This window comes from Musa acuminata, chromosome BXJ1-10 (assembly GCF_036884655.1).
Source record: "Musa acuminata AAA Group cultivar baxijiao chromosome BXJ1-10, Cavendish_Baxijiao_AAA, whole genome shotgun sequence".
Classification (NCBI taxonomy): Eukaryota; Viridiplantae; Streptophyta; class Magnoliopsida; order Zingiberales; family Musaceae; genus Musa; species Musa acuminata.
Genome location: NC_088336.1, coordinates 25,471,089 through 25,486,988, shown reverse-complemented (window position 1 = coordinate 25,486,988; position 15,900 = coordinate 25,471,089). Strand labels below are relative to the sequence as shown.

General features: G+C 37.6%; 1 protein-coding gene and 1 long non-coding RNA gene across 6 annotated transcripts; one reads left to right on the top strand and one right to left on the bottom strand.

The window, feature by feature from the left end:
- The first annotated feature begins 17 nt into the window (after nt 1-17).
- Nucleotides 18-10,715, top strand: LOC135595743 (BTB/POZ domain-containing protein FBL11-like). Of its 5 annotated transcripts, none has more exons than XM_065087038.1 (20): nt 18-415; nt 1,205-1,538; nt 1,621-1,671; nt 2,030-2,150; nt 2,407-2,479; nt 2,605-2,654; nt 4,028-4,116; nt 4,190-4,289; nt 4,502-4,538; nt 4,643-4,788; nt 5,612-6,167; nt 6,454-6,732; nt 6,993-7,138; nt 7,647-7,985; nt 8,059-8,302; nt 8,400-8,455; nt 8,983-9,063; nt 9,921-9,965; nt 10,057-10,125; nt 10,201-10,715. In XM_065087038.1, exons 2-20 carry the CDS (start codon nt 1,360-1,362, stop codon nt 10,369-10,371), a joined length of 2,832 nt encoding a protein of 943 aa, XP_064943110.1. In that variant the 5' UTR covers nt 18-415; nt 1,205-1,359; the 3' UTR covers nt 10,372-10,715. The 5 variants fall into 5 exon arrangements, with proteins under 5 accessions (XP_064943110.1, XP_064943109.1, XP_064943111.1 ...); XM_065087037.1 differs by having other exon boundaries at nt 2,347-2,479; XM_065087039.1 differs by lacking the exons at nt 18-415; nt 1,205-1,538 and having other exon boundaries at nt 1,644-1,671; nt 2,030-2,304.
- A 778-nt stretch (nt 10,716-11,493) lies between these two features.
- On the bottom strand, nt 11,494-14,469 carry LOC135595742 (uncharacterized). Its single transcript, XR_010480626.1, has 3 exons — nt 12,829-14,469; nt 12,591-12,734; nt 11,494-12,498 (listed from the first exon to the last, which is right to left on the bottom strand). It is a non-coding gene; the product is annotated as an uncharacterized LOC135595742 (long non-coding RNA).
- Between the last annotated feature and the right edge of the window lie 1,431 nt (nt 14,470-15,900).

Sequence of the window (15,900 nt, the reverse complement as noted above, 5' to 3'; positions counted from 1 at the left end):
TTTCAGATGATTTTGATAGCATGGATGATTTGTCGTGTTGAGTTTAGATGTTCAAGCCAACTTGGTGGTCTGATGGTTCTCAACAGGCAGGCAGTTGGTTTTTTCTTCTTGCCACTTGCTTTTGAGATATAACTAGCAATAACGAAGGCTGATGGATAACTGGGGGATTAAAGAGGTGAAAGTGAGGGATCGTGGCGGTAAGAGGATATCGAGGTCTACGCCAGCCATGGTTTTGATACACTGGTATGATGCTTGCTAGGGATATGATAATTACGTTTTTGTATGTGATTTTGTTTCAGTGGCTGCAAACCGGCATATGGAGTTGTCAGAGCATGTTCAAAAGGTTTTTCTTCCTGCAGTCACCGTGATTGTTTCTTGACAATGCTTATCGACACATATTAAACGATCAGCTATGGTAAGATTGTTGGTGAGCAACTTAAATGATTAGATTTTAGTCAATAAATATATATATATATATGCTTGCGGTGTTCAAGATTAGATGGGGAATTGTGTCCAGAATTATATGATAAATTATCAAGACTTTTATCACTAGTTGACATTTTCAAATATATATATATATATATATATATATATATATATATATATATATATATATATATATATATATATATATATATATATATATATATATATATATCGAATGAGATCTTTAACCATTCAACCATTGATAAATTGGTTTAATGTTTAAGATGTCAAAATCTCGATATTTGATAAATTGATTTGAGCCCAGGATTTTACTATAAATTGAAGATGTATTAGATGCAAGCTTTGGTAAGTTGGTTCACCAAACTAATGTTTTTAAGGTGTGAAAATAGAAAATATATTAGATGATATTTTAAATGCTCTTGATGAGTTGGTTTAATATATCATTATCAGACTAATTGATTTTAAATCTTTAACTTGGGTAAAAGAGAAGTATAAAATATATTTGATAAAATTTTAAACTTTTAATCTTGATAAGTCAAGTCCAGTAGTATACCATCACTGCTTAAGAAGGTGCAAAAAATTATATCGAATAAAATTTTAAATACAAAAATTGATCTGTTATATCACCACCATCGTCAGACTTATATGTTTAAGGATTAATTGGTACAAATTTGTTCCAAATCATCCATATAGGCAATCTAACATATAGTTGTGCGATCATTACAAGTGTTGGCCGTTCTGTTTCTGTCGCGATCAGGCCGCTCTTCAGATTCTGGTGTTACTTCGTTAGGGAAGTCGCGACTCAAACTTCGTCATTGGGTGTTTTGCGTGGCCCCGCGAGGACAAACGCCTCGGCTTGGGCTTTAGGGCTCTCTGGTTTTGCACAGACGTCAGTGAGGCGATCCCAATTCCATGGCCTCCGCTACTACCGACGGCGACGATGTGGTCCTGGAGCTAATCGATCCCTCCGCCGTTCAAAATGAGCTCCGACCGGACAAAGTGACATCGATTTCGACCACCGGTGTCGAAAACTGGAATATTGGGCTCCTCCTCCAATCGCCATCGGTAAAAGTGCGTGCGAATCGAAACAGGCAAGTCGTCTTTACTGATCAGTTCTTACGTGCATGTGTGTTGGCTGTTGTTTTAAATATCTCTTTGGATCTCTTCTTTTAGGCTGGTTGAGCAATCCGCCTACTTTCGTGGCCTCCTTTGTGGAAGCTTCAGGTTACCTCCTCTGTCGAAATCTAGTTGCCTTTTTTTGTTCATTTTTAATTAAAAGTTTTAGCCTTCTCAGCATCAACGGTTATTCCTGGTATTCTTTGTTTCTCGGTGAGTTCTGGATGATACATGGTATTATTCGAATGTGAAAGAAGAGGATAGAAAGGAGTTATTTGTGTTGCTTTTTATTCTGTCCAAGTTAGTAGCGCTTTTCTTATCATTAATGGTCATCTACTTATTTGCGTCTGGTTCATGATATGGCATGCTAAGAAGACCATATACGCCTAATAATTATGACAATGCGTATTTGTTTGCTTTCAGTGTTATTCTAACTGATGACACATTTCACCTTCTGTTATTGCAGTGAATCGAGTCTTGCGCATGTATCCATCCGGTGGAACCTAGAAGCACTTGTTCATGTCTTGCAGTTCATACATGGCTTTCAGCTACATATAACATCTAATAACTTTCTTCTTATTTTGGAGGTTGTTTACTTGCTTTCACATACAAGGTTTTTCATCTAGTGAAGCATTTATCATCATTTCTTTTATTTGTCACTATGATGTTTGGAAATACACCGGTTGTTTGCTGTGGACTTGATGGTTTATTATTCTTGAACATTTCCAGTCCTCATTCAAGGTTTTTATCTATGCACCTCTAAGATACAAACTTTTTTAATAGGCTGCACTATATTTTGGTGTCGAGAGGCTTTTATTAGAATGTGAGTCATGGTTTCAACAGATGACCCTTGCAGAAGGACAGCAGATTCCAATGGACACAGTTATCGAAGCCTGGAATTTTGGATTAGAACAAGGTAGGTATCCAAATCGATGATTGCATTGCTTAAATGATTAAATTGCAAATGTTATCCTAAATATATGGTGGTGCCTAAGCATGTTATGCTTCTGTGGTAATGTTTGAATGGGGATGTGAATGCAGGCATTGGTTTTGTTCCAGAATTATGCAAAGGTTACCTCGCTCGGAACTTTGTAGGTACACGATATGCATGCATTAGCTGACTCATAACCATGTTTTCTTCTTGATGCAAACAATTTTGTTTTACTGAAGCTTATTCTGTTTAGCTGCATCTAGTTGTATAGATAAGCTTTGGTTAGACATGTTTTGCTTCATGGACAATTTTTTTATGCTTATATATTGTTAATCTATAAACTATTGATTAACGTTTTACAGATTAATATCCTGGTAATTCTGTAAGATAAGTTTGTTTAGAATATTAATGATCGAGACCTTTTGCAGGAAAGGGAATTACTTAGGTTCGTTTAGTTTGGACTAGTATTAATAATCCATTATTAGTGTAGTGTATGGCGGAGTTTAAAAATGATAGATCGCCATAGGTTGCACAAGGATAAAGCCTTGAGTTAACTAATTGATATCTTAATAGTTGAACTTAATGGACATTCAAATTTAAATCCCAAATTGTATGCTGCAATTATATTAATTAATCAGAGTGGAATGGCAAAATTAGAAGCTAAATATATGCGGTGCAATTTAAGTAGTATGAAGATTAAAAATGAAATCAAAATTTAAATAGATATTTATGAAAATTCAGAACATAAGTATTATATACATTGTGCAGCTGTAGTTCAAGATAAATGAGAGATTAAGGAAGATGTTGCTAATAGAACTTATATATGAGATGGTTGAACAAGGAACAGTACTGTGTGATGTTCAACAATTGTTGCTTTGTTAAAGAAAAGGTCTCAAAAGGCAGTTACAAGATCTTCTGCAATGGAACAGAATGTAAAATATCGAACAATTAAGGATGTTGAGATTGATGCATTGTATTAATAGAAAAACATAGAATCTGATTTTTTTGTAAATTTTGTTCACAAAATTTGAAGGGTAGTAATACTGTAATAGTATGAACCAAGGATAAAACGGGGGAAAATTTTTAAGATGTTTTGGTTACATCCAGACAGGATTTGTTAATCTGCTAGGAAGACAAGATGATCAACTCAAATTATAAGTTCTGGGCAAATCAGGCAAAGACTTAAAGCCTTTGTTAGAATCAACAAAAATAAATATGATGACGATCGAGTTACCTAGCAACCTTACCTGAAACCAATAGTCATGTGCATTTGGAAAATTAATTTTTGTGCCTACTGTTTTTTTGTAAGCAGCTATTATGCAAACAAATTACAGAAAAGGTTGTTTCTTCATACTTTACATACTTACTTTGTTCATCGGACTTAGTTTGTATGATGCTCTTCAGATTGTTATAAACGCCAAGTTATTCTTTAATGCCTCTGGAGATGCTTCACTACCAAGTTGCTAGTTTTTCTACTAAGTTGCTATTCTTACTTACCATTAGAAATTTACGTATGAAACAACAATTTTGCAGGCATGGGTCACATCATTGAACTCATTTCCTGATATTCCATATGATCTATTACATTCCTCTATTGAACACCCTCTGCTGACTCTGGATAGGTTGTTTTTTGCTATCTTCAGATTGATCAGTACAATTAATATGTAAACTAATTTTGTTGCAACTGATGCTTAGTGAGAGGCATCTATGCGAAGCGTTACAAATATGGCTTTCCGACAACAGAAGATCCTCACAGTGCTCATCAGATGATTCTAAATTTGATATTCTTAGGAAGGTAAAGTGCAAAGATTTGCTTATCTTAATTCAGAAATAGAATCCTATCAGTTCACTTATCCTTATTATCAATTTGTGTAGTTTCTTTTTTCTTTTACTTTGTAAGTACAGGTACATGAAGTTGTAATTTACTGCTCTTGTTTCCAATCTTTGAAACTTTTATCATGGAACAGCCTTCTGTTTTTGCTGGATAACTTTTTGTTCCTTGACCAGGTGAGGATCTCCCTTTTACCTTTGGAGTTTGCTGCAGGTAGTTCTAAAGTTTGGTTGCTTATTTTGAGATTTTAGATTACTTATTTTCTATTCATTATTATACTATCTTTGCTGTTCACTGTATGAACCCTGTCCCTGTAGGGCTGAGACGAGACTTCTCCCAGCTTGGGGAAGAGGCTATTTGTACAATCCTGGATTTGATGAAAGATTCCTTCTCAATCATACTCGCTGCTCTTGTAGGTGATAAGCTAGATGATTTCAGAATTCGCCTGACGGAATATTCTGAGGTTCTTTTTCTATTCTTTATTTACTAATTCTTGGTTCCTAACTTCCATTGCCATGCTTTTCCATTATTGCATTGAGAGAGAAAACGAAAGGACAATTGGAACAAATATACTTCTGTTTTATCACATTTCCTTTTCAAGGGGTTAGATTGTCTGTAAGACAATGAAAGTAGATGTTTTACACTTTATGTGAATAACTGGGTAAGGGACTAAGGGTGAAGGTAAGGACAGCACTTTCTTAGAAACAAGAAAGAATTGTTACAATTTACTATTAAAAAATTCATCCACAATAATATGCACTTGAGCCAAAAAAGTGAGTAGAGTCTTTTCACAGTAGAACAATCAAAAATGGATTGAATTTTCTTTAGTTACACATCTTTCTATAACACGAAAATTTCATGAAAATACTTTTTTGAAAAGAAAAGATGAGAGGGGGGGGGGCGGGGGGGCCCGGGGAGGGGAGAGAGAGAGAGAGAGAGAGAGCTTTGGAATCTTTTCTTTAAGTTGTATTTTTTATCTTCCTTCTTTTGCACATTGTTTGGACTGAATTTGCCTTGAATCAGCTTATAAATTCTTAGCTGATTAACCTATGAAGATCAACCATTTTAGATCTAGTTTTCTCAGCCTTTACGCCAACTGTAGGTAAAGTTGACTGTGAAAATGTAAGATGGGACTATAAATTGGTTACAATGAGCCTTTTAGATAATGTTCCACGTGTTTATTCTCTTTTTTATCAGTTTAAAATATATATGCTACTTGAGATCTCCTATTTTCTATTTGCTTAAGGAAACAAGATTTATAATTTATTCCTGCTTCTGTTATTCAGAAAATTAGTCTTGCTGGCTGCGTTCACATAACAGCTCTTTTTCTTTTTCTGGTGGTGTTGCCATCTGATTTGGATATGACGGCCAAGAAAAGAATGGTACTTTCCGAGCTTGATAATTGCACTGCAAACAACCGTTATGTCTTAGGGAAGTCATTGATGACAATGTCTTATAAATCTGTACGTGAGATGGATATTTCTAAATGCCCAAAGTTGTACTTTGGTTCCGCTGTTAAATGGTTACTCTTGGCATTTCCATCACTGAGCATATTGAGAGCATCTCACTGTTCACAGCTTAAAATAGAAGATTTCTATTGTTTGTTACAAAAATTTCCTTTGATTACCGAAGTTGACATGACTGTTGACACTAGTCCATTTTTACCTGCCAAAGTATCTGTCGTTTCTACGAGCAGTGACAAGTATCGTGTTGCCAGTACTACACCATATGCAATGCTGGAAGAAAATTCATTGTTATTAAATGTTGCAAAAACCTCATTGGAAAATCCGGCTATGTCAAATATCTCAAAACTGACGTTGGAAGGGCGAAATGATATTAATGGTAAGACTTGATCAGAAAATGGCAATCCTTCATCCATCTTTTAAACCAAGGTCTGAGGCAGCAAATATTTGTGTTTCATTTAACTTTGTATATTTGCTACCCAACAACATATCGCTTACTGTTGAAGTGATATGTATGGTTCATTGAACAAGATGCATCTTTGGTGTGTGATGCTTTCATATGTTTTGTTGCATTATTTCTACAAATTTTGTAATGACAATATTTAGTCTATATTGTACCTTTGAGAACTGGAAAGATGGAATTAATTTATTATTGTTCTTGTCAGACCTGGACTTGCTGAAGATCTCTGCTCTCTGTGGTTCTTTATCCTACTTAAACATCAAGGGATGCACTATGGTAACAGATATGGGGATATCAAAGCTTATAAGCAAGTGCCTTCATATCAAATCACTGATTCTGTCTTATACATCATTTGGTCAAAGTTCAGTTGGGGTACTTTGTTCGGACCTTTTATTGACTAGTAACCTTACTGAAGTTAGTGACCACAAATATTTATGCACAATGGCATTTAGGCTACAGCAACTTCATATTGATGGTTGTAAAGGTACTGAATTTCATTCTTTATTTCACAAAACTGGACTTCTAGGTTTTGTACCTTGATTGGGAAGTCCTTTTATCTAAATCAGTAGAGTTTCACTCTGTTTGACAAGGAGTACTAAGTTTGGTTTTTGAAACTTGCTGCCAATTAGTATAAGTTTTTCTTGGCTTAAAACTATCTAGTAGCTGAACATGATTAACCATGATAACCTACATACATAGTTAACTCTTTTATATTTCTTACATGTCGCTATTGTTCTTCTACAGGCATTGACCAAAACTCCATCTCACAACTTATGTGTCGCATGTACATGTTAAAGATACTAATGTTGAGAGGAACTTCAGTTACTGATGATGCTCTCTATGACTTCCTGGGTTCTTTTCTGGAGAGTCTTGATGTTTCTGAGACCATGGTGATGATCTTCTGTCTTTTCTTAATCTTTGTTAAGGATTCTATTGTATCGAAATAAATAGCTTTTGCTGTAACTTTGCCTACTTAGTTCATGTCTTAATTATTTTCCTTATTGAACATGTGTGTTTGTTTCCTTTCACCTATGAAACTCATTTTTTTGTCTTGCTCATATAAGAAGCCTGTATAAAAAAGTGAGCATGCTAAGGAGCATTCTCCTTTTTCTTTATTATTCTGCTTAATTGTTTTAACTCCATAAGTCACAGATGTAGGCTGCCATTGTTCATTGAGGCACCAGGCTATTGCCAACAATTCGGATATTGAATTATCACATGCAAGTTTGGCAGTTAATAAAATTTCTGATGTTGCAGGTGAACTGCAGAACTATTTTGTCTGTACAGGCTTAGCCATTTGTATATCCATACCTGTCTATGCCTGTTAAGTTGTTTGCTTGAGATATGTTATGCTTGTGTATTCTACTTTCTGAGTCAGTTTTGCTTGTAAAATTTTAGGTCTCAATGCAGGCTTTGACGTCAGTAGTTAGGAGAAACACAGGTATTAGGTGCTTGAAAGCAACTGGTTGTACGAAACTCAATCGGCCTGATACATATGATCTGGCATCAGCAGTCACTGCTAACCATAAGGGGTATCTCTTTGAACTGAGTCAGCATTGCATCCTGGAAGAAGTGGCATTTGGATGGGGATTTTCTATTTTGTCTGTGGAAGAACTAGTACCTCTGAGTAGATTAAGGTGCATAACAATTGGCCTAGGGGCATCGCCAGGCCATCATGTGCTATGTCTGCTTCCCAAGATGTGCCCACTGCTGGAGTCTGTGATTCTTATTTTTCAGGTCACACCATTTCATTTATTTGCTATTGGGTGTCTTTTTTATAATTGTTTACATTAGGTTCTGTTTTCTACAGGTAATTTCTGACAGAATTTTTAGAAGCATTCAGGAATCCTTAAAAAATTTAAAGGTGCTGCAGCTATGCTGTTGTCTTGGTGACTTGACTTCATTTGCCTGTAAGATCAGCATGCTGCAGTTAAGAATATTAAGGCTCGAGTGGGTAACCCCATGGATGACAAATAATGATTTGGCAATTCTGACTAAGAACTGCCCAAATGTGGTAGAATTTTCATTGTCAGGATGTAAACTTCTAGATTCAGGTTACTATTGTTAAGATATTTGTAGTTTTTGTTCTCCTTGTGGATTTTAAATGTGAATATTTTGTTAAATTACTCCTATTTGTTCACACATTTGCAGCCTCACAAGAAATCATTTCAAATGGATGGCCAGGCTTAACATTTATTCATTTGGAGGTTCGCATATTTTTGCAATATTTCCTCATGTTACTAAAATCTGAATTGTGTGGTTATGTTTTTCTTTGTTTATGCTACTGCTAATCTGTTGTTGAATAAAAACCTGTCGACTGTGAGAACCATATGAATTCATTGGCCAATAAAAGGAGAGACCATCCTATTGGAATATTTGACGAAAGAAGCATTGTGAACCATATACAATCATGCCTAGCATCTTGTAGGTACTACATCCAGGCCACTCAGGAGACTTTTAACCAAGCTAGATACTTTGCTGTTGTTGATTTTATTTCACATAATAAATTCCAAATACATGGTCATATCTTCCTTCTTTGGAAACATTCCTTTCTTTCTTATCAAAATACAAGGATGATGGATGTTGTTTTATGGGTTTTATGGATGATTTCCCATTATTTTACCTCCATTTGCCTCCTGATCCTATATTTATCTTCCATTTACTACTATGTGAGATTTGTATATCCAACCAACCTATTTTGTCAATAATCATTGCCTGTTTACCTGACTTGCAGGAATGTGGCAAAATAACTTTGGATGGGGTTTCTTTTCTTTTTAACTGCATAGCTATCGAGGATTTCTTACTACGCCACAATGTGAGTGTTCAGCTGGTGCTTATTTTTCAAACTAGACTATTTTGTTTCATTTAAAATGAAATGCAGATTTCTTTTCCAAGTTAACTTGTGCTTGATTTTATATTTTTCTACTTAGTATTTTTTTTATCACTCAGGAATGTGTATAATCAGGTCTAGATAAGTTCCAGTACTAGACCTGCATAGAGACACTAGAAATCTGCTGCAACTGCAATTTCTTTTTTAAAAAATTTCACTTACCTTGATAAAATCACAGCGTAAAAGCTACCTATTAAACTTTTCGGGGCTTTTGAATAAGGGTAAGTTTGAAGCTGAAAAAGGCACTAGTCCAGACCATATATCCAAATTTCAAAATTGTAAGTTCTACCTTGGACATCTATTGACATGTGATATTGGAGTTGGACTGGATTTTGGGACCTTGGATTCGTGTGCTATAGTAAATAGTTTACTGACATCATTCTATGACACCAGAGAAAATGAAAAGAAGGGATCCATTGATTGATTAAGACCAGATGAAACATTGATTGAGAGCTCCCCACTGCTTTTCTTCTTGAGATGTATTCAGATGCAAGTATCTTTATATTGATCACAGAAATATTCTCAGAAATCAGTCTCTTTTGAATAACAATTGAAAGAGACACTGTGTCGGAGGAAAAGATGCATGTTGATTTATCAGGTACTTAGCATAAGTTTAGGCTAAGGGGTTGGTTACAATTTTCTCGTAGTTATGATCCTGGTGACTTGAAGGAATTCCGTTCACAACATGTGTAAATTAGCTTTCCGCATCAATCCTACAAATTGAAGTTATTTCTTGCTGGATATGTCAGTTTGTGTTAGAACTTATTTTTCATGAACCACAGGGTAAAGGTATTGAGAGAAACTTCATATACCAAGCTGCTTCTAAGGTAAGTATTCTTTTTCTTAGGCCCCCAAAGACCTCATCATTTGTCGTTTGGATGACTGATGAAACAATACCTTTTGTTGTTCTTGATACAGTTGCCACTCCTTCGGAAATTGGCATTGGATCTCTGTGATGCTTGTGAAGGAGGTTTTGACAGTCCAAGCGTATGCACATCAAACTAGCAACTTTGTTGTTCATTACTTCGATGAATTGATTCTCATCTTTCTACCTTGTTTCAGCATGCCGAGAGGTGCTTCCTCAGCACGGTGATGATCAGTCGCTGCAAGTCTCAGAAGTGTGCGTTCGATTCCCAAACAATGGAGGCTTTTAGGTCGGTGCACAAGGAAACCATAGTTATTGAATGGGACTGCAAGGAGGCACGGACAACAGTGGTGAAAGAAAGAATATAGTACAGAAACAAACGAAGACTTGCTGGTTACATGTGATCACTGCATCCTCCATGGTTGCTGGCTAATGCACCAAGTTGGAGCTGTTGCTACGTCAAGATAGCACACAAACAGACTGCTACATTATGTTTCTCGTGCAAAGCAACATTAATTTATTTTTAGCTTAGATTGGTGGGAAATAATTGAATAACGAATGTGGGACATATATTAGTTCATTCACATGTCTAGTCTATATTTTCTTGTTTCTTCATGTGATTAAAGTTCAAGTAATTCAGTGACTACCGAACGAGTTATAGCTTGTGTTAGTAAGGGATTTCACAATTGTCGATGAGGTATTTGCTGATTGAGGGGGATGCGAAGATTTGGACAGATTTGTGAGGGTCTATCGTCGATGGAGGTGACCTCCATGTCTTTTTCCTGAGTGTTCTCAATTTTTTTTAAATTTTGTTTCTTTTTAATATCTTTAGATGTCGTTAGTGTCACTTTCTTCTCCTTTCGGAACGATGATGACATGATCGAAGCGACCATGATGGCGATGGCTATGGTATGGTGGCAGTAATGGATCGAAGCAAAGGGGCAAAAGCGATCAAAACTTAAAAGAGGAGGCAACCACAATGAGCTAAAAGCGATAGAGTGGACAGAAGCAACAAGACAAAGGCAACCATAGCGTAGTGAAAACAGCGGGGTCTCGTAGAGGGGAAGAAGGTGGTCATGATAAAACACAAGTCGAAACAATAATACAAAAGTGAAAGCAAGATACTTCCGAAACGACCAACAATATCCACCCGAACAAGGATGTGACGACCAGAGATATTTAGGATATCAAAAAAATAAATGAAAAAACTAAAAATCAAATCATCATATGCAAAAATCCAAAAGAGTGTTTTGGGATAAGAGATGTAAGAATGATTTTTTAATAATTTATGTGATGTGACAAGCTTAGCTTGGCTTCTTTTATCGTTTTCTGATAGGTTATATCATGTGACAAATCTCAAGTGGGTGGAGAATACTGACGATAATCAATATCAAAAGATTGTTGATATGGTACCATCAAATGATAAAAAAAAAATGCAACAAAATTATAGCAAGAGCGGTAAACCCATGTTCATTTCCCGAAATATACACCATACGAAACGGGTATGATCATCTGAATTAAATAACTAGCGACCTGACTTCAGATCAATACGATACATCTTTATCCCATGACCGATGCAGGGTTGGAAACAATCAAACAGCTGGAGGATCATTTCAACGAAAACCATACAAAGATAATGCAATCATAAACTACAGAAAACAGTAAAAATTTACTGTGACTTTAAACTGCAGGCATCACCACCAGCGTTGAGAAAAAACGAAAAGTGATGGCATTGTGGAACACCATGTGATGAGGCATATTTTGGGTTCCAGCCATGTCAGCATGAGTACTTCCACGCACCAAATAAGATCTGTACCAAGGTACTCCTCGATACATCCCGTCATAGAAAGCTCGGGACGGCGCCATATGGTGTTGTTCCCTGCATTTCGGAACGACAGCCGCACAAAGGTACCCCCTCGTCCCTCGGGGATCGGTTGCAGCGTCAAACCCACGTACGACCGACCCTTATACAGTAGTATAAAAACCCCTGATCGATATATGACCAATGGGAGGCAAAAAAAGAAAAAGGAAGAACGATCGCTAACTTCATCATCGATGGGCCAAAGTTGGGAACCATTCAACGAGGGCCTTGTGTGCAGGAGTGAGGCCGCCTTCAGATGTTCGTCCACCCCGATCTAGAGACGTACTCCCCGAAGACGACGTCAGCATCCCGATCGAGAAGTGCCCTCTCTCAGATAGCATCGGCACCCCGACTTGCAAACGAGATCGATCCCGACGCCCGATTGCGAGCTCCTGACATCGACCCGTGAACCAGGCCAAACTGACTCACTAGCCACGGTACATAAGTTCCCCAACACCATGTATGGAAGATACGGTTGCAATCCTTCTCCAATCTGCAACATAGCGTGGGAAGAGATATGCACAACCTGAGAGGCCACACAGAACACGACTCTTAACATCTTACTGTACCGACTTATCAGGCTTCACCATCTCTTTCAATTACGGATGGATCCTTCTCAGATTCTACTGATACACTTTTATGAAGAGACAAAAATCCATGTGAGAAAAAAGAAAGATAAAAAAAGCACTTTACCCATACAATCAGGAAAAAGATTTAACATCTTACCGTACAGACTTATCAGGCTTGACCTTCTATTTCAATTATGGATCGTTCTCAGATTCTACTGTTAAAAGAGAAAAAAAGCACTTCTCAATGTTGGAATCCAAAGCTGTGTGGCTGCCTAGCTGGAGTCCTGATGACACCAATTCTCTTTTTGCCAAACAATAGAAATCACAAGTGTTGCTCAAAGCTTGCCTCAGAAAAGAAAAAGAAACGAAAGTTGCTTGGAGACTCAAAATCATACCTTCACAAGTTTTTTCGTCGGAAAGGAATTCCTCAGGTAATAATCCACATGCAAAAAACCAGCATAATGTAAGATTATGTGACTGCTATACTTATGTTCATAACAAAGAAAAGCCAGATCCACATTTTGCAAGATTGAAACTATTCTGCTGAGATTCATATACAAAGCAACTCAGTTACAAGCTTATGTAACAAAATGAAACAAAGCTAATGCATTACTAACATACTGTAAAAGAACCTGTCACGATAAACCATAGCTTTCAGATCAACAAGAGTGTAAGATTAAAAAAATGAAGATGTTGGCATATGGATAACACAACAAAACTAGCCATAAACTTGCCAAAATTCTAGGGACTTGATCATACTCGGGTCTCCGGGTATTAATCTATATCACATGTTCCCAATATCTGCTTTTCTTTCTCATGGCAATTACCTAACCCTAGTGATAAACTGCAATAATGCATCTAGCTTTCCGGTATCGATTGTCAAAAACAAAATGTGATGACATTATAACAGATCATTTTCACACAATTCTAGGCATAGACTAACCAAAAACAATTGCAGGAAGAAGACGACCCATGCACAACTGTAGAGCTAATATCAGCAAATAAGAAATGGAAGTTCAGTCTGCTTTGGTAAAACAATTGAAGCCAAAGGTTATTTACGGACTAATCTTTAAGCATTTCTTGTATGCCTTCACTAAACAGGGCATTTTTCTCGATGCAACTGTTATGGACAATTTACAAAAGAGGCCAAAGTATGAGATCTTCATTCAGAGCCTTCGCTTCAGCAGCCCTTGAATTGTCAAGAGACACGAACCAATTCCAGCCCATAAGAAGACAAAGGGCTTTCTGAAGAAGATTGAAGACCCGAGTGTTGTGTCTTCAAAACCACCTTGCCAGAGTGATAAAGGTGACTCACCAAGCATCAGTATGATGTCTTGGCCATGGGATGGTAGATGGGGATTCATTGTGAAGCTGCTTACCGGAATCTGAGCGGCAGGGGGCGGAGTCTCTGTGCTTGATGGACGTGCTCCGGCCGAGGCCTGTTTCTGTTCAGGGCTCAAGCTGCTACGGCGGGACCAACGGACGACGCGGTCACGATGCCGATCGGATCGATGGTCCTTCAACTTGGCCGCTGCGGTGGCAGCAGAAGGTAACATGTCCCTGCCACCTCGTCCTCCTTCTGCTCGTCTTCTGCCGCGGCTGTCTCAGAAATCTACAAGCCCAAGCCAAAAAGACAGTGACAGAATGATCCTATACCTTGGATCTTGAAGCCTCAACATCCTCTCTTTTCTGGGTCAGGTAGCGAAATCCCGGATGAATTTTCTTGGATCAGAGATGAAACATAGGATAAATCACAAACGACAACAAACTAAAAGGATTACGCCGTAAGCACAGATGGAGAACGTCCAGCGATCGAGGGACCGTAACAAAACGCTACAGCCATGTCGAAACCCTAATCCTCATCCAAAACGAACCGGGATGCCGATTTCTGCCACCATAAAGAATCGAAAGAGGACCAGAGCAGATTCTGACCTTGCACGGAGCGGGAATGGTGACGCCCGATTCATCTCCGAGGCCGCCACCACCAATGCGATCACCGGTGGGGATCTACGTCTCGTCCGCTGGTGTGTTATGTCGTCTCGAACCCTCGAATTGAGACGGTTGGATAGAGCGCGCTGCCCTTTATATAGCGTTTGTTTATTTAGCAATCACACCCTCGCCTCTTCTTTATTTCTTATTACACTCCCCAACCCATTGATAAATAATAACTTAAGAATAGAATTTTATATTATCAACCTTTATATAAGTGAATTTTATATTAACAGCCTTTATATAAGTTAATTTTATTGAGTTTTCTGATGCTCCATTTATAATTATAGAGAGAGAGAGAGAGAGAGAGAGAGAGAGAGAGAGAGAGCTATATTAACTTGGATATCGAATGGATCAGTTAGAGAGTATATATATGTCTTGCATTCCAATGGTTGTAATTGGAGGAGATGGCATCATCAGATGAAAGAAGGGGAAGAATGCAAGTTGCTCTATCAGCACGGAATATTTGTGCTTCCGTCTTTGCTTGTTGATGGACGGATGGATGGATAGAATTTGCACTGTATTGATGCAACATAAGCACTGTAGGCATTCTGATTTCTCTTTTTATTTCTGTAACCAGCTATTCATTGCCAATATCTTGCTTTCTGTGTTCTATAACAAATGTAAATTTGCAAGTTCATCCGAGCAACTCAAAAAGATATTTGGCAGACAATAGTTACTGAATCTTAAGTCAATATTACCAGAAAAAAATTATTCTAGGAATTAATTTCTTGGACCCGAAATTAAACGAGAAGTAGATGATCTATGCAGGCTTGGTGTGCCTTTGCGACTGTCTGCTTCGGTTCCTCAGCTGCTATGATGTCTAAGATGCTATTCAAAGTTACTAACTAGTAAACTTTAGCTAACAGAAGAAACAGATCAAGTCCAGTCCAGGGTTTCTGATAATAGTACTTTGCAGAAGATTCATCTTGTAAATGTGTTTGCTTTAGAGAAGAAAGCATTTAAAGATGCGAGCAGAAACCCTTTAACTTCCTTTTGATTCACGTATATGTTACTGTGAAGTGCCTGGATGATGACTTGTTTGCCAGATCAAGAACTGGAGTTGTACAGCCAATGATAGAAGTGCTATTATGTGAGAGAGGCTTATCTAGCTGTTGTGCTACTGTTTAGATTAATATATCAGAAGAACGTGTTAAATCTTGAGACTATCGAGCTTGCTACATCCTACTGCAGGTTGACATGCGCTCTCGATCGTGTCAGCGCATAGAGATGGATCTTTCGTGATTCTGAGATCACACTGTATGTACTTCATGCAAGACTGTTTCTTGTCGACGGTGTCGGGCGTCATCTCATGCCGCGAAAGTGATGAGTGTCCCTTCACCATTTGTTTTGTAAGGCTTGTCGTTAATGTTTAGCTTCATTAAGTTGCTAAATTAAGACGACGAGCTTCATGTATACGGCAGAAAAGGGTGCATTCGTTGAACACCCTAGACGACAACGAAAGATGATCCTGGAAA